This window comes from Podarcis gaigeae (assembly GCF_964106915.1).
Source record: "Podarcis gaigeae genome assembly, chromosome: Z".
NCBI classification, from domain to species: Eukaryota; Metazoa; Chordata; class Lepidosauria; order Squamata; family Lacertidae; genus Podarcis; species Podarcis gaigeae.
Window position 1 is genome coordinate 33114139 of NC_139691.1, and position 23259 is coordinate 33137397.

The window sequence follows — 23259 nt, forward strand, 5'->3', positions numbered from 1 at the left end:
CCAGGGGGAGGGGCGCCTGTGGAGGGGCGTGGCCTCCTTGTCCTCCCCGCGTGCGGCGGTCATGCTGCTGCTGCTGCTCCGCTCCCTCGCCTCGCGCCGCCTTCTCCGCGCTGCTCTCCTCCCCGGGCAGGGCTCGCGGAGAGGCTGCCACGCCTCGGACCGGAGCGGCCGGCCGCTGCTGCTCACCACGCCCATCTTCTACGCGAACGGCCCGCCGCACATCGGGCACCTGTACTCTGCGGTGCTGGCTGATGCGCTGCACCGGCACCGGGAGCTGCAGGGCCGCGGAAGAGGGCGCTTTACCACGGGTCAGTGAGAGGGCTGGCAAAGGGGGTTGTGTGAATGGGTGGTGGGTTTTCTTCTCGTGTCAAAGGATGCTAGATGCTGCTGATCGGTGGAGGCTTTCCCTTGAGCGTTCTTTAAAGCGGTTGTTGTTGTTGTTGTTGTTGTGTTCGTCTCCCTTGTGCGGAGGCTTACCTCCCTCAATCTTACAATCTTTTCCGCGGGGAGATGGGTAAATAGCAGAATGAAGTTTCAGTGAAGCACGTGTGCATGCAAGTGTGCGGAACCAGCCAACTCGCGAGGGAAGGTGAGGCAGTCGCTTTGTGGGCAGGATCCACAGGGGCAGCAGATCCCAGACAGTAATGCATCACCTGCTGCTGCAGTGGCAGCAACAGCCTTGACACACTCCTTACCCACCCACCTAGCTGCCAGATGTTCTTGGGCTGCAGCTCTCATTAGTCTCAGCCAGAATTGCCAGCAGAGATGATAGATGGATGCTGTAGTCCAACAACATATTTGGGGAGGGGGATTCTTTTTCCTTTAATATAACCAGTTTTCTTCATTTTCCAGCCCTAAGAACACCAGAACAGCTGGATCACATTAGAAGGCTGTCTAGTGCAGCCTTCCAACCTTGGCTACCCAGATGTTGGTTAGCTGCAGTTCCCATCATCCTTGATCATTGGTCAGGGATGATGAGAGTTGTAGCCCAACAACATCTGGAGGCCCACAGATACTAGGTCTGTTGGATTCTTAATTCTTTGCACTCTCCTATATCTCTGCACAGGAACTGATGAACATGGTCTGAAGATCCAGATGACAGCAGCAGCTGCAGGCAGTTCCCCTGCACCGTTCTGTGACTGTATGTCAGCTAAATTCAAAGAACTCTTCACCCAGGCGGGCATCTCTTATACAGACTTCATCCGTACCACAGAACCTCGGCACAAACGGGCTGTAGAGCACTTCTGGGCTTCTCTGCAGGACCAGGGCTGGCTCTACCAGGCCCACTATGAAGGCTGGTACTGTACTGCTGAAGAAACGTTCTTGGCTGCTTCCCAGGTCACTGAGCGTCCTGATGCTCATGGCAACAGGCACATGGTCTCGCTTGAGAGTGGCCACCAGGTAATGAAAAGCCCCTCTGTATGAGTTCCCCTCTGTGTCTTTTCAGTTCTGATAGGGAAGCCCTGTTTTGTAGGGTTCCATCACTCGGGGAAGTATCTTTTGGGATTTGCAGCAGAGTCTGCTTTAGGATGGCCCCTATGATCTCATGCAACACATCTCAACAAGCATTTGGGGCAAATAGGAAGCACACAGATGCAGTTATATTTTAGAAACACTTTTCATCTTACCTCTGCCTTGGCTTTAAGCAAGAAAGCTTTCAGTGAGACTTGTGAAATTTTATTATTTATTCACCATAAATATTCCCAGGGTGATTCACATAAGAATAAAACAAATACTATAAAAAAATTAATGGAAGATTGAGAGCAGTGGATTAGTAACTGTAAACAATTAAATTGTTTCAGTTTTCAGAGTTAGAAGCTGGTGGGTGGGTGTTAAAGAAATATATTTCCATGGTGCTGAAAACTTAGCAAAGTAGGTATCAGGTGGCCCTACTTTGGTAGAGCATTTCAGAGACACACGGCAACTCACAAAGTGAGAAGACCCTGGCTACATTCACACCATACGTTTAAACGCCCGCCTTTCCCCTACAATCATGAGAACTGTCATTTATTAAGGGTGCTGGGAACTGTAGCTCTGTGAGGGATAAACTACAGTTCTGAGGATTCTTATTTGGGGAACAGGTGTGATTTAAATGTGCTTGAAATGTATTCTGGGTACACAGCCCCTCTCTCCATACCTCACCCCCCTCACTTTGATGTTTGAGGAAGGCCTCTGATGATGACCTCAGCACATTGGCAGACTGGTGTGAAATCTGAAGTCCATAGTTATTGCTTTGATTCCCCCCCCCCCTCCAACCTTTGATTATTATATTTGAAGACCTATCTCTTTTTATCCTGCTAAGAAATCCTCCTCTGCCCCTTCCTTTTCATGCAGTAGCAAGAACACAGTCACATTGACTTTACTGCATGGCTGATTCCCAAATGACTGCAGACACCACGAGGTTACGTAGTGTCACCAAGCAATGCTGCATCTTGCAAAATCGCTCCAGAAGGGCTTCTGTCCAGCCATTCAATTGCAAGCACACAAACGTTCTGTGTGAGTGAGGGAGGCTGAATGATGAGAAGAGGTTGCTATATGAGTCATGGCTTAGAAATTTGGCTCCTTTTTCTATAATGTGTCTCGGGCATTGGGAAAATGCAAATGTCTCTTGCAACATTGGTACACACAATCTCATGCTTTTTTTACAGGTGGAATCACAGCAGAAATGACTGAGCAATTAAGTCACGTATGAGGCCAAATAAGGGACGCGGGTGGCGCTGTGGGTTAAACCACAGAGCCTAGGACTTGCCGATCAGAAGGTCGGCAGTTCGAATCCCCGTGACGGGGTCAGCTCCCGTTGCTCGGCTCCTGCTCCTGCCAACCTAGCAGTTCGAAAGCACGTCAAAGTGCAAGTAGATAAATAGGTACTGCTCCGGCGGGAAGATAAACGGCGTTTTCGTGCACTGCTCTGGTTCGCCAGAAGTGGCTTAGTCATACTGGCCACATGACCCGGAAGCTGTACACCGGCTCCCTCAGCCAATAAAGCAAGATGAGCGCTGCAACCCCAGAGTCTGTCACGACTGGACCTAATGGTCAGGGGTCCCTTTACCTTTACCTTTATGAGGCTGAGCAAGATTTCCAGTAAGAAGCCCTTAACAGCTGTGTTTCTGTATTCTATGAGAAGCAAAGAAAAATCAGTCCTGTACATTAATAGTGAAAGTTCTCTGACTCTGAATCTTAATTTTGCTGAAATATCAAAACTGCATAAGAAGGAATTAGCAGCAGGCTCAAAGGAACCTTGTAGAAACACAAAAACCTTAAGGGAATAAAAGCTATAAAGGTGACGGATGGGAACTAAGTGAGGATTGAGCAAATTTAGTGGGCACAGAATGATGATGGAGTTTTGTGTGGGAGGGGGAATGGAACCTGGAAAGATAGAAATAATGTGTGGCTGGGACCTTGAACACTCCAAGCAAGACACTTAGCACTGAAACATTTTGTTGCAGGTTCGACTTGTTGGTGTAACATAAGCAGACACATTAGGGTTGCTTAATTTGCACAATTTATGCAGGTTATAGGATTTGGTTTCTCTTGGCACCAAACAATGCTGCATATGCACAGCCTTGGATTATGCAGAAACAACAATTTGGCCTTTAATTCTGGGTGGACATTTTCTGCATGTTATGAGGGATTTGATTTATTTTTATACATTGTTTAATACTTAATCCATTTTGGAGGGCATAGCTGGTGTTTGTGTGAATCAGCCTGCTTTATTATAGAAAGGCATGGTATAAATGCTGGGGGGAAATGAATAATGGTTCCTGGTTATTGACTGAAGCAGGGCAGTCCAACTTTTCATACTAAGTGGACTGCAAGAGTACTTCAACACAGAACCAGCAAACCGCATGCCGTGTTGTCATGGGGACTGGAATGCTAAAATGTGATGCCCCCTCATGCTGCCAAATAAATGAGGTACTGGTTTTTGGCAAGGAGGTATGAGGCTTAAGCAGCACCACCTCCTTCCCGAAGCTGGAGAAGCAGGAACAAGGTTTTGGAAAGGAGGTAGGAAGACCCCCCTGCCTCCATCTCAAAGCCTAGTGCCTTGCTTAGATGGTTGGGGAGAGTCAAACGTTGCTGAGGGCCACCTGAAAGGCCTCAAGGGTGACATGTGGCCCTTGGGCCATGTGTTGAACCGTCCTGGTATGAAGGAATATCGTGTAGCAATTTTTCTGGAGCCTAGCAAGTCTGAGGACCCATGTGTGCTATACTTTCAATAAAATGTCCTGGGAACTGTAGTTTCGTAAGGGTCTGAGAGATTTTAGCTGACCCGCCCCCCATTACCTTTGCAGAGCTACAGTTACCAACACCCTTAACAAACTACAGTTCTCAGAATTCTTTGGGGGAAGCCAAAGCCAGGATATTGCTTTAAATATATAGTGTTCATGGGGTTTGAGAGTGATCAGTGCCTGGATGGGAGGTTGCCTAGGAGCTCTATATATGCTGCCTTAAACTCTATGAAATAAAGGGGGAATATAAATGTTTGGTTGCTTTTTCAAATTAGAATTTTACAGTCACGTGTCCAACTTACAACATAAAAACAAGATTCCAAGGAATCTCTTGGACTTCCCTCCTCCCCTTTGTGGGTCCTCTTGTTAATCATTTCCCTCATCTTTTATGATAGTCCAGAATCTTTTACCTCTCCGTTGTGTCCAAAATTCACCATTAAACTACAAGTGATATTCCAATCCCACTAACGATTTTAACTGCTTACAATGGTTTGTAAAATAAGTTATAATCTTTCCCCGTTCCTTATTAAAATTTCGGTCTTCCTGATTTCTTATTCTTCTGGTCATTTTGGCCATTTCAGCATAATCCATCAACTTGATCTGCCATTCTTCTCTGGTAGGGACTTTATCTTCTTTCCATCTCTGGACCAATAACATCCGCACGGCTGTGGTCGTATAGTCTTATCTGCTCCCTTGGGATTTCAGCATGGGGGGGGGGAATATAAATGTAATGCAAATGTGGGAGAACTTCTGGCCTTGCAGATGTTGTTGGACTCTAATTCCCATCAGCCCCAGCCAGCATAGTTTGGGGTGATGGGAGTTGTACTTATGAACTATAAAAGGCAATGGGAGTAATAGTCCAGCAATATCTGGAAGGCCAAATGTTCCATCATAGATGCAATGAATATAAACAAATGAATAACTATTTGTAGGGGAGACAGCAAAAAAAAGGTTGTGACCAGTTTCTCTCTTGCATCTCAGGTGCACTGGACCAAAGAGGAGAACTTCATGTTCAAACTGTCCGAATTCCGGGAACCTTTGCTGAGATGGCTCCAGGACAGCAAGGCAGCCATAACCCCTGAGCCTTTCCATCAGCAGGTGCTCCACTGGCTGGAGCAGGATTTGCCTGACCTCTCTGTGTCGCGTGACCGAAAGCGGCTGCAGTGGGGCATCCCTGTCCCCCACGACTCGACGCAGACCATTTACGTCTGGGTCGATGCCCTGGTGAACTACCTGACCGTTGTGGGTTATCCTGACACACACCACACCTGGTGGCCCCGTGCAACCCACATTGTGGGCAAAGATATCCTCAAGTTCCATGCCATCTACTGGCCTGCCCTCCTCATGGCAGTGGGGCTGGAGCCTCCAGAGAAAATCCTGGTGCACTCCCACTGGACAGTTCAGGGGCAGAAGATGTCAAAAACTCTGGGCAATGTGGTAGACCCTCAGGCCTGTTTCCAGCGGTACTCAGTGGATGGCTTTCGGTACTTCCTGCTGAGACAGGGTGTCCCTGAGCGAGACTGCGACTACTATGATGAGAAGGCTGTCAACTTGGTCAATTCAGAGTTGGCTGATGCCTTGGGGGGTCTTCTTAACCGGTGCACGGCCCCCAGCCTCAACCCTAGCGGAAGCTACCCAGGCTTTTCAGAGGCATGTTTCCCTCGGGTCATGGATCTTCATAATAGGAGAGGCAAAGCCATGGCTGAGGACTACAAACTGGTGTCATCAGTGAAAGACCTGCCTGCTCATGTGAGCGACTGCTTCGAACGCTTTCAGATCTACAAAGCTTTAGAATCGATCCTGGACTGCGTGAGGCAGACAAATGGCTTCCTTCAGAGGCACGCACCTTGGAAACTACGTCGTGAAGATCCTGAGGAGGAGCAGTGGCAAGACACCATCCTGCACGTCACTCTGGAATGCCTTCGGATTTATGGGAGCCTCCTGCAACCAATGATCCCAAACACTGCTGATAAAATCCTCACCAGGCTGGGTGTTAGTCCCACAGAAAGGTCTCTAAGCAACTTGAACTTTCTTCCTCGCTACTATGGCGAAAGGTCTCCCTTTGAAGGCAGGAGGCTTGGGCCAGATGCTGGGCTCCTATTTCCAAAGCTGGAAAAATCCAAATGAACCCAATTTCCAAAGCTGGAAAAATCAACAGATGCTGCAGAAGATCACCCACAAGTAGTCTCTTTTTATGCTTTCAGAAGGAGAAAAAAGATGGCAACTTGTGCCTTATGGTTACATTTTAGTAAATGGTTGGCGGCACGGTGTAGGTATTTACTCTCTTAAGTTCATTCACAATAGTGCCTAGTAACAAGGTTCATTCATTGAAAGGGAGAGCTAGCTTGGCTCTGGTGCATATTACTCTGATGGCCCCACTGAGGATAATAATTCCTTTTAAGGCACATCTCTTATCAATCCCCACACACAGAAGATTTAGGATAGCACTCACTTCTCATTGACCAGTCTGAGGATGTGGTGTGGTGTGTTGGTGAGAGCTGATTCTCCTGAAAATTGTTGCTGAACATCATCCAGGTGTCAGCAAAGTAGTAGGGGCAGAGTATGGCTTTGCCCACACACTGGTTGAGGAGGACAGTCACAAATGGTGAGCTGGAGTTCTTATTGTCCCAGATGGGGTCCAGCCTGTGGGGTCCAGCTGCCACTTGGCAATCAGTCACGGCTTGAAGAGGCACTCCACCCTTTCAAAAACCTCCATGCCTTTGGAAAACACGTTGCCAAAGTCTGTTCTCCAGTTCAGGAAAAATTCCCAGTATGAGACACAGAACATTGTTTGTATTCCAGAGGCTGGGGGGACTGGGAAGCATGGGTTTGATGTCTGTGAATGCTGGCATATTAATGTGGCAGGGATGTGAAGCTTGAGGACAGGGACATGGAAACTATGGCCCTCCAGATTTTCTGGGGCTCCCAGCTCCCATTAGCCCCAGCCAACATAGCTGATACTCAAGGATGATGGAAGTTGGAGTCAGGCAACATCTGGAAAGCCACATCTTTCCCACCTCTGCAGTGTCCCACAATACAGATGCAGGCAAAACATAGATGAAGCTCTTGAGTGATTTGCAGGATATCAGCAGTGGTTTGGGATGCCCAGTGGTTTAGCAATTGCAACAATAAACAGCCCCCCCCCCATTAAGCTGCTGAAACAAATTTTGGAGGAAAACCAACGACTGGAATCAAGGTTTTGATTTTGGTAGTGAAAACAAATTGCTACCTGAGCAGGTGGTGCTTTTCTTTATTCTAAATGCATGTCCAGGAGCACCACCCAAGCCAACATTCAATACATGGTTCCTATGGGTGGATTTCGGGGTCCTATTAACAGGATCTCATAAACTTGGAGTCTGCCTACCCCTGCTCATGTACGTTGGTCTTTAAATTTGGGATGGGGAAACTAGTCCTCTAGATATTTCTGGGCTCCAACTCTCATCAGTCCCAGTCAGCAGGCCATAGATCAGAGACATTGGAAAGAGCCATAGCTCAGTAGCAGAGAATCTGCTTTGCATCCCTGACAACTCTAGATAGGGCTGGGGGATAGTCTTGCCTGAATCCTGGACAGCTACTGTCAGGCAGTATAGACAATACTGAGCTAGATGACCCCATGTTAAAGCAGCTTCCTATGTTCCTATCATAATGGATATTAACTGATTCACAAATGTTAATTTGAATAAAGTAATAGTTCTGCTTTTAGATCAGGAATTGCCTTCCAGATGTGGGGCTCCAGTTCCCATCAACCACAGACAGAACAGCCAATGCAGAGATTATGTAACTGCAGTCTAATAGCTTGCTTTGTTGCTAAGAAGGTATCTAGCACCTGCAACTTTTGTAACTGTGTGTGTAAAAGGTAAAGGTCAAGGACCCCTAGGTGGTAAAGTCCAGGCAAAGGAGACTATAGGGTGCAGCGCTCATCTCGCTTTCAGTCCAAGGGAGCCGGCGTTTGTCCACAGACAGCTTTCCAGGTCATGTGGCCAGCATGACTAAACCACTTCTGGTGCAGTGGGACACCGTGATGGAAACCAGAGCACACAGAAACGCTGTTTACCTTCCCGCCACAGCGGTACCTATTTATCTACGTGCACTGGTGTGCTTTCGAACTGCTAGGTTGGCAGGAGCTGGGAAAAACCAACAGGAGCTCACCCTGTTGCGGGGATTCGAACCACTGACCTTGTGATCGGCAAGCCCAAGAGGCTCAGTGGTTTAGACCACAGCGCCACCTGCTCACCACCTTTTTATTATATATATACACATGCAAAATTAATTGAGAGTATCCTTTTATAATTAATCAAATACCCCAGTAATGAGAGGTTGTTGTTTTGTTTAGTCATTTAGTCGTGTCCGACTCTTCGTGACCCCATGGACCAGAGCACGCCAGGCTCTTCTGTCTTCCACCACCTCCCGCAGTTTGGTCAAACTCATGCTGGTAGCTTCGAGAACACTATCCAACCATCTCGTCCTCTGTCATCCCCTTCTCCTTGTGCCCTCCATCTTTCCCAACATCAGGGTCTTTTCCAGGGAGTCTTCTCTTCTCATGAGGTGGTCAAAGTATTGGAGCCTCAGCTTCACGATCTGTCCTTCCAGTGAGCACTCAGGGCTGATTTCCTTAAGAATGGATATGTTTGATCTTCTTGCAGTCCATGGGACTCTCAAGAGTCTCCTCCAGCACCATAATTCAAAAGCATCAATTCTTCGGCGATCAGCCTTCTTTATGGCCCAGCTTTCACTTCCATACATCACTACTGGGAAGACCATAGCTTTTACTATACGGACCTTTGTTGGCAAGGTGATGTCTCTACTTTTTAAGATGCTGTCTAGGTTTGTCATTGCTTTTCTCCCAAGAAGCAGGCGTCTTTTAATTTTGTGGCTGCTGTCACCATCTGCAGTGATCAAGGAGCCCAAGAAAGTAAAATCTCTCACTGCCTCCATTTCTTCCCCTTCTATTTGGCAGGAGGTGATGGGACCAGTGGCCATGATCTTCGTTCTCGGTCCACATACTGCTTGAGCCTTCCTTGTAGAATTTTAAGCATAACCTTGCTAGCGTGTGAAATGAGTGCAATTGTGCGGTAGTTGAAGCATTCTTTGGCACTGCCCTTCTTTGGGATTGGGATGTAGACTGATCTTCTCCGATCCTCTGGCCACTGCTGAGTTTTCCAGACTTGCTGGCATATTGAGTGTAGCACTTTAACAGCATCATCTATTAAAATTTTAAATAGTTCAGCTGGAATACCATCACTTCCACTGGCCTTGTTATTTGCAGTGCTTTCTAAGGCCCATTTGACTTCACTCTCTAGGATGTCTGGCTCAAGGTCAGCAACCACACTACCTGGGGTGTACGAGCCATCCATATCCTTCTGGTATAATTCCTCTGTGTATTCTTGCCACCTCTTCTTGATGTCTTCTGCTTCTGTTAGGTCCTTACTACTTTTGTCCTTTATTATGGTGATCTTTGTACGAAATGTTCCTTTCATATCTCCAATTTTCTTGAACAGATCTCTGGTTCTTCCCATTCTGTTGTTTTCCTCTATTTGCATTGCTCGTTTAAGAAGGCCTTCTTGTCTCTCCTTGCTATTTTTTTTGGAAATCTGCATTCAATTTCCTGTATCTTTCACTATCTCTCTTGCATTTTGCTTGCCTTCTCTCCCCCGCTATTTGTAAGGCCTCGTTGGACAGCCACTTTGCTTTCTTGCATTTCCTTTTCATTGGGATGGTTTTCGTTGCTGCCTCCTGTATAATGTTACAGGCCTCCATCCATAGTTCTTCAGGCACTCTGTCCAGCAAATCTTAATCCTTAAACCTGTTCCTCACTTCCACTGTGTATTCATAAGGGATTTGATTTAGATTGTATCTTACCGGCCCAGTGGTTTTTCCTACTTTCTTCAGTTTAGGCTTGAATTTTGCTATAAGAAGCTGATGATCTGAGCCACAGTCAGCTCCAGGTCTTGTTTTTGCTGACTGTCTAGAGCTTCTCCATCTTTGGCTGCAGAGAATATAATCTATCTGATTTCGATGATGCCCATCTGGTGATGTCCATGTGTAGAGTCGTCTCTTGTGTTGTTGGAAAAGCGTGTTTGTGATGACCAGCTTGTTCTCTTGACAGAACTCTATTAGCTTTTCCCCTTCTTCGTTTTGCTCTCCAAGGCCAAACTTGCCAGTTGTTCCTTTTATCTCTTGATTCCCTACTTTAGCATTCCAATCCCCTATAATGAGAACATCCTTCTTTGGTATCACTTCTATAAGGTGTTGTAAGTCTTCATAGAATTGGTCAATTTCAGTTTCTTCAGCACCAGTAGTTGGTGCATAAACTTGGATTACTGTGATGTTAAAAGGTCTGCCTTGGATTCGTATCGAGATCATTCTATCATTTTTGAGATTGCATCCCAGTACAGCTTTCGCCACTCTTTTCTTGACTATGGGGGCCACTCCATTTCTTTTACCGGTTTCTTGCCCACAGTAGTAGATATGATGGTCATCTGAACTGAATTCGCCCATTTCCATCCATTTTAGTTCACTGATGCCCAGGATGTCAATATTTATTCTTGCCATCTCATTTTTGACCACATCCAACTTGGCCAGGTTCATGGTTCTTACATTCCAGGTTCCTATGCAATATTTTTCTTTACAGCATTGGACTTTCCTTTCACTTCCAGGCTTATCTGCAACTGAGCATCCTTTCAGCTTTGGCTCAGCCGCTTCATCAGCTCTGAATCTACTTGTACTTGTCCGCTCTTCCTCAGTAGCATGTTGGACGCCTTCTGACCTGAGGGGCTCATCTTCCAGCGTCATAACTTTTATATGCCTGTTGTCTTTGTCCGTGGAGTTTTCTTGGCAGGGATACTGGAGTGGCTTGCTGGTTCCTCCTCCAGGTGGATCACGTTTGGTCAAAACTCTCCACTATGACCTGTTCATCTTGGGTGCCCTGCTCAGCATAGTTCATAGCTTCTCTGAGTTATTCAAGCCCCTTCATCACGGCAAGGCAGTGATCCATGAAGGGGAATGAGAGGTTAGTGCTCTGCTAAAGCATGGAGTATTGTAAATGTGTGCATATGTATGTGCGTCATTGCTACTGAAACACACCTGACTGTATATATGCCATTGGATGAAGTTAGTTTTCAATTCTTCCACATGCTTTAGCCCTAATACCTGCTTTAAAGGCCAGACCTGGGGAATGTGAGTGAATAAGAGTCTGCTACAAGTAGAACTTTCTGCTTGTGTCTATCTCTATTTTCCTAGCAGCAAGTCATACAGATGTCAGGGTTTATTACCTGTCTATCCAGCCTTTCCAATAAGGAGCTTAAGGCAGTGTCCATGGACTCCTTTATACCAACCCCTCATTTATTCCCTCGCAACAACCCTACTTAAGAGAGAGATTGACTGGCCTAGGCAGAGGTGTACCTAGGGGGACTGGCCAAGTTAGTCCCCACCCCAGAAGGTAGCACACACACTCCACAAAAATCACACAGTTGCTTGGCACTCCTGGGTTACCAGGCAGTCTTGGTTGGGAGAATCCCTGCTCTTCTACCTGCTCACAACCATCTCGTAAGGTGATGGGCAAGGATCATAGATCTGGGCAGTGTGTGGCCCCTTCAGGGAGTGGGGTGGGGGAACAAAGAAAGAACTGAGTGCACAATTTTGGGGGATCTCAAACCAGTGGTGTGAAACTACCTGGTTGTCTTCTTCCTTTCCATTGTGCTCAAGGGAAGGGCAGGGAAGCGCACAGGGAAATGAAACAAAAAGGATGACTGGAGGGGGCCCCTAGTTCTGAGCATGGAGTTGCAGTGCAAGCTATTTACTAAATGGGTACAGTTGCTGAATCCCCATGAACAGGGCATCAGCCTGCAGACTGAAGAAGATATGAAAGATATAAAAATTGCATAAAGCACTTTGTAAACAAAAGGAAAGGCTGATAGAAATGACAAACAAATATTGGCCATAATCATGTGCCAATATCATTTCTGTATCCCAGGGTGGTGGTCAACACTTTTTAGGATCCAAAGGCACATTTGCAATCCTGAGCAACGTATTGTGGGCACCACGTATAATGTGAGCACTGATCTAAGGCTTGGCAGAATTCTAAGATCGCTTCAGCAAGAAACAACTGAGCCTAGACTTTGTATAGTAGCAGCAGCAGCTTAATCCTAACTGTCATCCTCACCAGCATTGTAAGATGCTGCTTTACTGAAGCAGGTGCAAACCCCTTCAGCAATTCTGCCACAAGCAGGAGAGCTTCTGGTTTCACCTGGTCTTCTGCTCTGGAATTCTCCAAGGATGACAACAGAGTCACAGCTGAAAAACTTCATGCACCCTTTAACATGCCAGGAGAACAAAAACCCCATTTACAATCAAGCATCATTTGTGGAAGGCGTCTCCTTCTGGGGATTTTCCTCTATCTTTCAGGTTGACCTTATTCAGTTAAAACTGAGAACCACTTGCCCATAGTCTTATTATTTATTCTGATTATCTTATGAATACTGCACAATTAATTATATTCATCTGCCCCAGCTGCAACAAAACATGTCTCTCCTGCATCAGTCTCTACAGCCATAGCACTGCAACCTTTTGACTTCACACCCAAAGGTGCACTCCTCCATTGTTGCCCAAGACAGACGCCAACCAGTTATATTCCATTTAGTTAGTCACTACTTCTAGACCAGATTAAAACAGCAAACCTAAAATCATATACCAAACCCAACAGAATTCACATTGGATTCACTTATGGGTAAGCATGTTTAAAGATGACAACTCTGCAGCACAATCTTATCTACGCTAACAGTAAAATCCTAACCAAATCTCAGAAGTAAATTTCAGTGGAATTTAAAGGTAAAGGGACCCCTGGCCATTAGGTCCAGTCGTGACCGACTCTGGGGTTGCAGCGCTCATCTCGCTTTATTAGCCGAGGGAGCCGGCATACAGCTTCCAGGTCATGTGGCCAGCATGACTAAGCCACTTCTGGTGAACCAGAGCAGCGCACGGAAATGCCGTTTACCTTCCCACCGGAGTGGTACCTATTTATCTACTTGCACTTTGACGTGCTTTCGAACTGCTAGATTGGCAGGAGCAGGGACCGAGCAACAGGAGCTCACCCCGTCGCGGGGATTCGAACTGCCAACCTTCTGATCAGCAAGTCCTAGGCTCTGTGGTTTAACCCACAGAGCCACCTGTGACCCATAAGCCACCCACGTCCCATCAGTGGAATTTAGTCCCAGGTAAATGGGGTTAAGATTACAGCCTAACCTGAGAGCATATGTCATTGAATCTTCTGTGTTGGATCAAGGTTCTTTTTTTGAGGGGTGGGCATATGCAGCTCCTTGCCAAGGGCACAAGGGACCCTAGGTGGGCCACTGGCCAGGGCTAGTCAATGTGGAGCCCTCCAGATGTTGTTGGGATGCAGATTCCCATCAGTCCCAGCAAGCATAGACCAAAGTCAGGGATGATGGGAGCTGAAGTCCAAGAAGCATCATTTTCTACTGGACTGGCCCAAGGTCAAGTTAGCTTCATGAGTGAGGATTTTAGCCAGGATCTTCCCAGTCCTATCCCGACATTCTCAGCAATACAGCCCTCACCGACATTGGAGTGCGTTGTTTAGGCAGCATGTGTTCGTTCCATCACTGTAAACATGAGAGGCCTCCGTACGTGTCTTCTATTATAATTGTTTTTACATTCCTTTGAGCAGCAGAACGTGGGTCACCAAGCACCCCCGTCTCAGATGTTAGCAAGCGCTAAGGAAATGAGCACATTTCCATGCGCAGCAGGGGATGAACAGTTAGGAGCTGAGAGAGCCGGCAAGCAAGCGGGGGCCACCCAGGCTTATTGGTTTCCCTCGTCCTGCCTTCTAGTTGGCTAAGCGCAACACAAGGCGCCGGTGGGGTGCTGCTAAGGTTCCGCCTTTGGGGCTGTGCCCTGGAAGCCGGCTGGGTGTCGGCAGCCAATGGAAACGCGGAGCGATGGGCGGCTCCTGGCCGGTGACTCGAGGGTGCTCCCGCAGCTGCGACTCATTGCTTAAATGCGGCTGGCTGGACCGTCAGCTTGGAGTCTTGTAGGCAGGAAGCTGTGTTTCGCCTCGGTCGCCATGCCGGCCGTACTGAGCCAACCCTGAGCTTTTTCGTCGAGTCCTGCCTTCGTTGGGTTTGCTTATTTGTTCCTTTTGCGCGGCGCGTTCCTCCCGCTCTCGCGCTACGGAAAAGCCGAGCCTTATCCTCGCCTAGCCTGCTAGCCAGCGCCGACGGCGTGTCCTTCCAGAATGGAGCTGGAAGCCTCGATGGAGCAGTCCGTTCAGACGCGCATCTTCAAGATCATCGTCATTGGCGACTCCAACGTGGGCAAGACCTGCCTGACTGTGCGCTTCTGCGGGGGAGCCTTCCCGGCAAACACCGAAGCCACCATCGGCGTGGACTTCAGGGAGAAGGCGGTGGAGATCGAGGGAGAGCACATCAAGGTACAGCAGGAAGAAAAGCAGGGAGGGAAGAGGGAGAGAGCGGGGGAGCCGGGCCTGGTGCACACAGCCTTTTCTGGGAGCCGGGTTCTCCTTCCAGGTGGCCTCGTCTGTTGTTATCGGGGTGTTTTTTAAAGCAACCATAATTGAGGATGCTGCTTCTGAAAGCTCCGCTCGTCTTCTATTGCTGCCATGTCTGAAAGGATGTAGGGCGCCCCATGGAGGTGAGGAGAGCTGGGGAGCAAAAAATCGATGGACTCCCGGAGAAGCAGGCTATAGAACCCTGTTTGGTCTTGGGAGAGTAACGGGAAACCAGTATAAGACAGGCTTGGGGAGGAGGAGCAACAGTAGGCAATCTACCCTGAACTGCAAGCTTCTTAAGGCACAGTGTGTAAAATGTATATATTTTGTCTAATCCAAATCCTGGTGCTGTTCTCCTCACCACCATCTTAATATGCTCACAAAAACCCTATTGGGTGGGAAATGATGAAGGAGGGAGAGACAGCAAAACGAGGACTGGCCCAGTAAACTTAATGGCTAAGTAAGGATTTGAAGGGCTGTAAATCTTTGGTAGAGCTCCTGCTTTGCATGCAGAAGGTCCCAGGTTCAATCCTTGATAAAGCTGGAAGAAAGAACCCTGCCTGCAACCTTGGATAGGCTCTGCTATTCAGTATAGACAGACCAATGGCTGACTGTGTTGCATGTATATTCTCCCTAACTACTTACATCATTCTGGCTCCAGGTTCTTCTGAAGGTTGGGGTATTAATTTCACAGTGACTAATTTCTAAAATTACAAGTGTTTTAGGGCTCCACAGTGTCTGGAAGTCAAGTGTGGTGGAAGCATTCCCTGTCCCTCACCCCCAACTTGGCAACTCCCGATTGCTAAAGCTGGTTGTGATGCCCTATAGTGGCAAGAGAAAAAGAGGGCCAGGGCATAGTGCTCACTGCATTTACATCACTTCATTACTCAACTACTTGATGACTTGCATCTGTGAACTGACACCCTCCTCCCCTGTTATGCCTGATATGAAAGTTCTGGCTTCAGTGCTGGAATCTGTGATGGCCTTTTCCTACAGGCAGTTCACTACCATGTCCATAATCAATTGGCATGCATGAATGAACCAGCCTCCATAACTGTACTGTGCTCAGATGCTCTGTTCTTTATGGCTACTTCACATGTTTCACTAAGCAAACACCTCCTTCCCAGTAGAATGGACAAGGTGTGGGGGAGATACACTGGTAGAAGGGGGAGGTATGAGCAGGGCCAAGATTTCAGTGCATTCTCACAGTCACATCACAGCCCTGAAACTGTACTCAGCCCCTGGTGCTTCTGTTATGCAGACTTCTGTTGAGGTCTCTGTGTGATTGCACAAGGACTACCTATACTGTGGGATTCTGATGCTGTTATTAACTCTGGATGTTTTAGTTTTGGATCACTTTTGCACACCAGGAATTAAGGACTGGATATATGTGTCCTGGTTCAGTCATCTCTGCTACATCCTTGTAATGTTAGGCCAATCGAGAGCACACATATTGACATTGGAGATGGGAGAAGAAAGATATAAAATCCAGAATATTTAGATATCATAAAATCGGCATCTGCAGAAGTGTTCAGATTGCTCAGTTACTGTAAATTCCAGGGCAAAGTATACGTTACATACTAATGCCATACTCAGTTTAAGAAGGATATTGACAAGCTGGAATGTATGCAGAGGGTAACCAAGAGGATCAAGGGTTTGGAAACCAAGCCTTATGAGGAATGGTTGTAGGAGTTTGGTATGTTTAGGGTTCCTTCCAACTCTACAACTATATGCTTCTATGAGTCATAGACCTTTAAAGAGCAAAAATTCATATAGGAGATTGCCTATACTAACCTTTCTCTTCCCCCCCCTCTTTTTTCCAGTATTTTTTTTATTATTTTCCTTATTCATACTTTAACAATACAATACAGTAAATCATATAATTACTTTAGCTCTGCCAAGCTCACAACTTCCCATCCGCTGAAGGGATACTTCAGCGAGTATCCCTTATTTTCTTATATTGCATATTCTATTTATTTAATCTTATATCTGCCATACATTGTAAGAGCTATTTCAATCTTGCCAGTGTTTTTAAAGTTTTACAATTGTATTTTGTATACACCATAAATTTACTCCAACTTTCTTGAAACCTCTGGTCATCCTGGTCCCAAATTCTTCCCATCAGTTTGGCTAACTCTGCATAACTCATCATTTTCGTCTGCCACTCCGCAATGGTAGGGACTTCTTGCACTTTCCAGTTTGGGGCAAGCATATTTCTTGCTGCAGCTGTGGCATACATAAAGAATCTTTGGTCTACTTTATTAATTTATTTCACCATCAAACCCAACAAAAAGGCTTCTGGTTTTTTGGGGAAAGTGTACTTAAATATTTTCTTAAGTTCATTATAAATTAGCTCCCAAAAGTTCTTAACTTTATCACAAGTCCACCACATATGATAGAAATCTCCATCCACCTCTTTGCACTTCCAACATTTTTTATCCTTCATCCTGTACATTTTTGCCAGCTTTACCGCTGTTAAATGCCACCTATAGATCATTTTCATTAGGTTTTCTTTTAAAGCTGTACATGCCGTAAATTTCATATTTACCTTCCACAACTCATACCATGCATCCAATTCAATATTATGCCCAAAATCTATAGCCCGTTTTATCATTGCTTCTTTCATTTCCTCATCTTTTGTAAACCATTCTAATAACAAATCATACATTTTGGATAATGTTTTACCTCTGCCTTCTATTAAGTCTATTTGAAATCTTGATTTTTTTTGTCTTCAAACCCAGCTTTCTTTGTGTCATCCTTCAGTATATCATTAAGCTGATGGTATTGCAGCCAACCTGTAAGCATACCTTCTCTTTGATCATATGGCTTAAGTTTTATCTCTTGTTCCATTTTTCTAGTAATTTTTCTAGTACCAGTAATTTCTTCTTTCCCTCCATGTTAACTTTCTTGATGGTCAACACTTCTATTGGCGATATCCACCATGGGGTGGATAATTTTTTTCCCAATAATTTTTTTATTTCTTTCTCACACCTCATAGATTGACCTTCTTATCATATGGTTTAAAAAACCTTTATGGACCTTTATTTTGTCATAACACAGGTACGAGTACCACCCGTACCTATTATCATGCCCTTCTAAATCCAAAAGGTCTGTGTTTTCCAGTGTTATCCAAAGACAGGACGCTTCATAATAGAGATTCATGTCCGGTAGGGCAAATCTGCCTCTTTCTTTTTTATCTATCAAAATTTTCATTTTAATCCTCGGCTTCTTTCCCTGCCAGACAAATCTCGACAGTATTTTTTGCCACTCTCTATATTGTCCTGTCCCCTTAATCACTGGAATTGTTTGGAACAAGAATAACATTCTAGGTAAAACATTTATCTTAATCACCAATATTCTGTCCAGGAAAGAGAGTTTCAGCCTATCCCAAATTTCTAGATCTTTCTTAAACTCTCTCCATGTAGTTTCATAATCATCTTTATACAAATTTATATTTTTTGTTGTCAACCATATTCTGAGGTATTTCACTTTCTTAGTCACCATGATTCCTGTCTCCTCTTGCAATTCCTCTGTCTCTTCTTTGTTCATGTTTTTAACTAACATTATTGGTCTTTTCTCAAAGGTATGGAAGCCATATATCTAGAACAAAAAGCCAAACTTATTATAAATAATAATTTGTCGGACACTTTTGAAATTTCCAAGGGGAGCAGACAGGGGTCTCCCCTGTCACCTTTGGTGTTTATTACAGCTTTGGAAGTTCTAAATAAGAATTTGAGAGAAACATCAGAAATTAGAGGGGTTAGGGTGGGAGTAAAAGAGTTTAAAATAAAAGTGTTTGCTGTCAATCTAGTTATAACATTAGAAGATCCAAAGAAAAGTATACAAGAAGCCCTGCAGAAAATAGAGGAATTTGCCAAAGTGGCGGGGTTTAAACTTAATATACTAACCTTTCTTAATTTGATGCTCTCTAGGGGGTTTGGATTACAATTAACATCATCCCTTACCACTGGTCATGCTGGCTGGGACTGATGAGAGTTATAGTCCAAAAATCTGGAGGGCACCAGGCTGGGAAAGGCTGGTCTACATGGACAACCAATAGGGTTTTGACATGGATCTTTCCCAACCCTACCTGAAGATGCCAGGGCTTGGACTTGGACCTTTTGCATGGAAAACATATACTCCATAACTGAGCTACAGCCCCTTCTGAAAGAGCAGGTGCTCATGGGATTCAACCCCACCTCAAACTCTACAGAGCAATTTCATAAGCATTCAGCCATAGCATCTGACCTGTCCACCACTCTCATGTCCACCTTTCTCCTTTTTCTATCCACAGTTCCCAAGCGCAGTTCAGAACAGTAAGGAATTTTGTTCAGGAGAGGGAGTTAGTGTAGTTGCAGTTATCTTTACCTAAGGTTGGGGACGCGGATGGCGCTGTGGGTTAAACCACAGAGCCTAGGACTTGCCGATCAGAAGGTCGGCAGTTCGAATCCCTGCGACGGGGTGAGCTCCCGTTGTTCAGTCGCTGCTCCTGCCAACCTAGCAGTTCGAAAACACACAGTGCAAGTAGATATATAGGTACCAATCCGGCGGGAAGGTAAATGGTGTTTCTGTGCCCTGCTCTGGTTCGCCAGAAGTGGCTTAGTCATGCTGGTCACATGACCCGGAAGCTGTACGCCGGCTCCCTTGGCCAGTAAAGCAAGATGAACGGCAACCCCAGAGTCGTCCGCGACTGGACCTAATAGTCAGGGGTCCCTTTACCTTTACTTTTCCTAAGGTTAACAAGCTGCTGCAGTCAACATTATTCCCTGTCCTGCTCAACTGTCAAAGGTAAAAGAGCTCTCCTTCCCTTGCATCTCATAGCTCATTCTCTTTGTTTCTCCTTTTTAAAGAAAACTGCAGATACCCCAGTGATCAGGATGCCATGCAGTTGTGGGTTCTGACCTGGAGTGCCCAAATGGATGTAATGTTTAAAAACGTCTTTCTTTCTTTTTAATGCTTTTAAAAAAGGGAGGTCGACAGTAGAGAGCTGGCAGGAAACATTTTGCTTGATCCTTTCCTCATTACAATTTCTTAACTGCAAACCTCTCCCCCCCCCCCCAGCATCTTTTTCCTGCCACACAGGGTTGTAAACGCACATGTTACCCTCTGTATGGCAAGCTTGCATCCTCTCCCAACCACATGAACGTGTTCTCTAAAAATAACCCCATATAATGTGAGTGTGTGGGTACATGCAGTCAAAATGACCGTTGCTCTCATTCCCCATAGCTAAGGGATGGTTTGGCGTAATGTTAAGTCTGAACTCTGAGGCTTGGGGTTTGTCTCACTCCAAACAAACCATGAACTGTAGCCAAGGTTTGCTTTTGGATTACTGTTCATGCCTTATCTGCAGGAGGCAAACCATAATGCTAAGCCAGAGCATGCCTTTGTTCCAGGTACTAGCATGGGAGCAGGATGACCCTGGGATGAAGTGAAGCAGTCACTATTCTTTTTTACTGTGAGAATCCACACACTAGTGCATTCATGCTTAGCTGTGGTTTTGGCTTAGTGCTGCGGGCAAAGTGCACCAGGCTGTGGAAAAAGTCACTTCAAATATAAAGCCATCACAGCAGACCAAGATCTGCATGCAAACCTTTCTCCTGGAAGAGCCTGCCTGCCCCAGGTTACAGAGAAGATGCAGTGTGTGGGGTTTTTTTAATTAAAAAAACAACAAAAAGCAAGGAAGCATTCAAGAGTGGAACCAGCCCACATGGTCTTAAGCCAGGCATGTGCAAAGTCCGTTTCAGGGGCCTAATCCAGCCCGGCGGTCAATTTAATTTGGTCGGCCCTCATGCATGTTCACTTCATCAAATCTGGCCCTCTTTGAAAAAAAGTATGGGCACCCCTGTCTTAAGCAGTGCAGTGTATTCCTATTGCCTCATGAATGCAGACCCAGTTTCCTTGAAGCTCCTCTGCCTTCAGGCCCTCAGAAAACCTTCTGAGGACAAAGATTGGCCATTTGGCCTTGTTTTGCTTCAAGACCAGATTACAAAGGCTAACATGTGGAAGAGATTGCTGGTTGTGGGAAAAGATTAGGTGAAGGGAGGTCAATTCATGTTTACTCAACTAAGAAAGGTGTGGGCTAGGAAGTAGGCCCATGTCTTCTTGTTAATCTCTCCTTGTCTCAGCTGGGGAGAAGGCTGACCCTACCTATGAAATGGGTCATATTAGGGAATAATAACTATAATTGTAGAAAAAACTTTAATTGACTTTGATTTTATTGAATTCATAATCTTTTAGGCTTCTATATTTGATTTTTATTTAATATACCCCTTCAGCATATTTTTCTTGTGAAGCAGTTTATAAATCCGCATATATTTTAAACTAGATCACAACCAATACACACTTTTACCACTTTAAAAGTTAGAGCTTCTCCCAAAAAATCCTGAGAACAGTAGTTTACCCTTACAGAGCACTGCAGGCAAACTACAGTTCCCAGCATTCATTAGGGGAAAACCGTGTGCTTTAAATGGTGTGGATATGACCTTAGATAATGTGGTGGCCTAAGTGTGTCAGACTAGGGTCCAGCTTCAAATCATGAATCGGCCACAAAGCTCAGAAGATGAATTGGGAGAAATCTCAGCCATACCAGGGGGTTATATAAAATAAAAGAGGGAGGAAAAACCATGTGGGACACTCTGGGCTTCCTGAAGAAAAAGCTGGATATAAATGGAGGCTGAACATTTTCTGTCAGCTGTTAAAAGATCCTAGCATTTCCTTCAGAGCTCATTTGCCCTGGTTCCTGTCTTGGGTGCGTACATGCGCGCTCGCACACACACACACACACACACACAGTGGCTGGGTCTGTGAGCTTCCTTGTTAGTTTTCCCACAGTGCCTCTGGCATTACTTGGCTCCATGCCATTATACAAAATAAAAAGACAACAGTACAGCATGGGCATTGTGGGAATTTGTTTCAGTGTCAACTTGTAGCTGCCTGCTGCCTAAGATGGGTGAGCCCAGAGCCTGCCAAAAGCACTTTACTGAGGGCCATCATATGAGCATAGATAGCTGCCCTATATACCCAGTCAGACCATTGGTCCTTCCAGTTCAATATTATCAACAAAGACTGGGAGCAGCTCTTGAGGATTTAGTCAGGAGACATTCCAAGCTCCACCTGTAATTGAACCAGGGATTGTCTACAGGCAAAGCAGGTGCTCATACCTTGATCTTTGGATCTTCCTCCATGTCGACCCTTAATGCTGGATCTGATCCTGCATGAATGTACTCTCTACCTGGTTTGTAGACTCCTCAGAAATTCTGCTCTGTTCCACAGGTGCAGGTCTGGGACACAGCAGGCCAGGAAAGGTTCCGGAAGAGCATGGTGGAGCACTACTACCGCAATGTGCATGCTGTTGTCTTCGTCTATGATGTCACCAAGATGGCTTCCTTCATCAATCTTAAGACCTGGATTGAGGAGTGCAATGGCCATGCAGTCCCTGCCCTTGTCCCTAAAGTGCTTGTGGGAAACAAGTGTGACTTGCGGGACCAGATCCAGGTGCCATCTAGCATGGCCCTGAAGTTTGCTGATGCACATAATATGCTTTTGTTTGAAACCTCAGCCAAGGACCCCAAAGAAAGTCAGAATGTGGAATCTATTTTCATGTGTCTGGCTTGCCGGCTGAAGGCCCAGAAGTCTCTACTTTATCGGGATATGGAGAGGCAGCAGGGGAAGGCACCGAGAATGACGCTTAATGCAGACGGGAGCAGCAAAAACCCTTGTCCCTGCTGAACTGTTGAGGTTGCAATTCCTGACCATTTAATGGGTATGTGTGTGACTGTGAGTGAGAAGGACAGATGGTTTAGTCCCTTGATGAACTGAAACAAGACCCGCTTGTCTCAATCTAAGTTAAATGTTAAGTTAATAATAAAATTTGTATGGCATTCAACTGGTTTGGTTGTAGCTTTGTTTCTGCTGGTTTGTGATCTGAACAAGCCCTTGTGATAAACACCTTCACTGAAGATGGGTGCTGGGTAACGTGACTGGTTTTATTGGTATGTTAACAGGAAAAACAACAACCCTGTTATTAACTCAGGAGAGAAGTATAGACTTAGCTGTTTCTGGTAGTATTTATGATTACACTGCCAAGCAAAGTGGTGTACTTCTGCAAAGGCTGCACAATATTCACTAATTTCCCATGCATAGGTTCAAAAGATGAAGAGACACTTTGGTAACAAAACTGAATGTTTATTTAGTTACACACTCCGAGAGTGTAAAGCATGATGGTGACGCTAAGCGGGACCCTAAACTTGGTTCAAGACACAAACTCTTTACAGAGAATTTAAAACAGCACTTTTTCAATTTTAAGATTCAGATAGACTTTTCCAACCTAGAATGGCTATTCATGTTCCTAACCAGCAACACTCACCCATTCCCTTCTGGAATTTAAGATCTCTTCAGGGAATCAAAACTGGGTTGCCCTGCCTAGCTAACCCACTCAGATAGCCCAAACCCCAACTGCCCACACTGAAAGTTTCTCCCTATCTCTACTGTCCCTGTCTAATATGCAAACCAGAG

At 45.7% G+C, this 23259-nt stretch overlaps 2 protein-coding genes across 3 annotated transcripts; both read left to right on the forward strand.

Annotated features, from left to right (window-relative positions):
* Positions 1-3: 3 nt before the first annotated feature.
* Positions 4-11433, forward strand: MARS2 (methionyl-tRNA synthetase 2, mitochondrial). 2 transcript variants are annotated; one of them, XM_083722323.1, is made up of 5 exons: positions 4-308; positions 1067-1401; positions 5208-6831; positions 6869-8542; positions 11236-11433. In XM_083722323.1, exons 1-3 carry the CDS (start codon positions 62-64, stop codon positions 6351-6353), a joined length of 1728 nt encoding a protein of 575 aa, XP_083578449.1. In that variant the 5' UTR covers positions 4-61; the 3' UTR covers positions 6354-6831; positions 6869-8542; positions 11236-11433. The 2 variants fall into 2 exon arrangements, with proteins under 2 accessions (XP_083578449.1, XP_083578448.1); XM_083722322.1 differs by having other exon boundaries at positions 5208-8542.
* Positions 11434-14113: 2680 nt separating this feature from the next.
* On the forward strand, positions 14114-22630 carry RAB33A (RAB33A, member RAS oncogene family). Its single transcript, XM_083721060.1, has 2 exons — positions 14114-14667; positions 22018-22630. The coding sequence occupies exons 1-2, from the start codon at positions 14473-14475 to the stop codon at positions 22471-22473; spliced, it is 651 nt and encodes a 216-aa protein (XP_083577186.1). The 5' UTR covers positions 14114-14472; the 3' UTR covers positions 22474-22630.
* Positions 22631-23259: the final 629 nt, after the last annotated feature.

Coding starts and splice junctions, on each gene's coding strand:
- MARS2 (XM_083722322.1), top strand. CDS start 62: ATGCTGCTGCTGCTGCTCCGCTCCCTCGCCTCGCGCCGCCTTCTCCGC. Junction 309..1,066: donor AAGAGGGCGCTTTACCACGG/GTCAGTGAGAGG, acceptor ATCTCTGCACAG/GAACTGATGAACATGGTCTG. Junction 1,402..5,207: donor CGCTTGAGAGTGGCCACCAG/GTAATGAAAAGC, acceptor CTTGCATCTCAG/GTGCACTGGACCAAAGAGGA.
- RAB33A (XM_083721060.1), top strand. CDS start 14,473: ATGGAGCTGGAAGCCTCGATGGAGCAGTCCGTTCAGACGCGCATCTTC. Junction 14,668..22,017: donor TCGAGGGAGAGCACATCAAG/GTACAGCAGGAA, acceptor TCTGTTCCACAG/GTGCAGGTCTGGGACACAGC.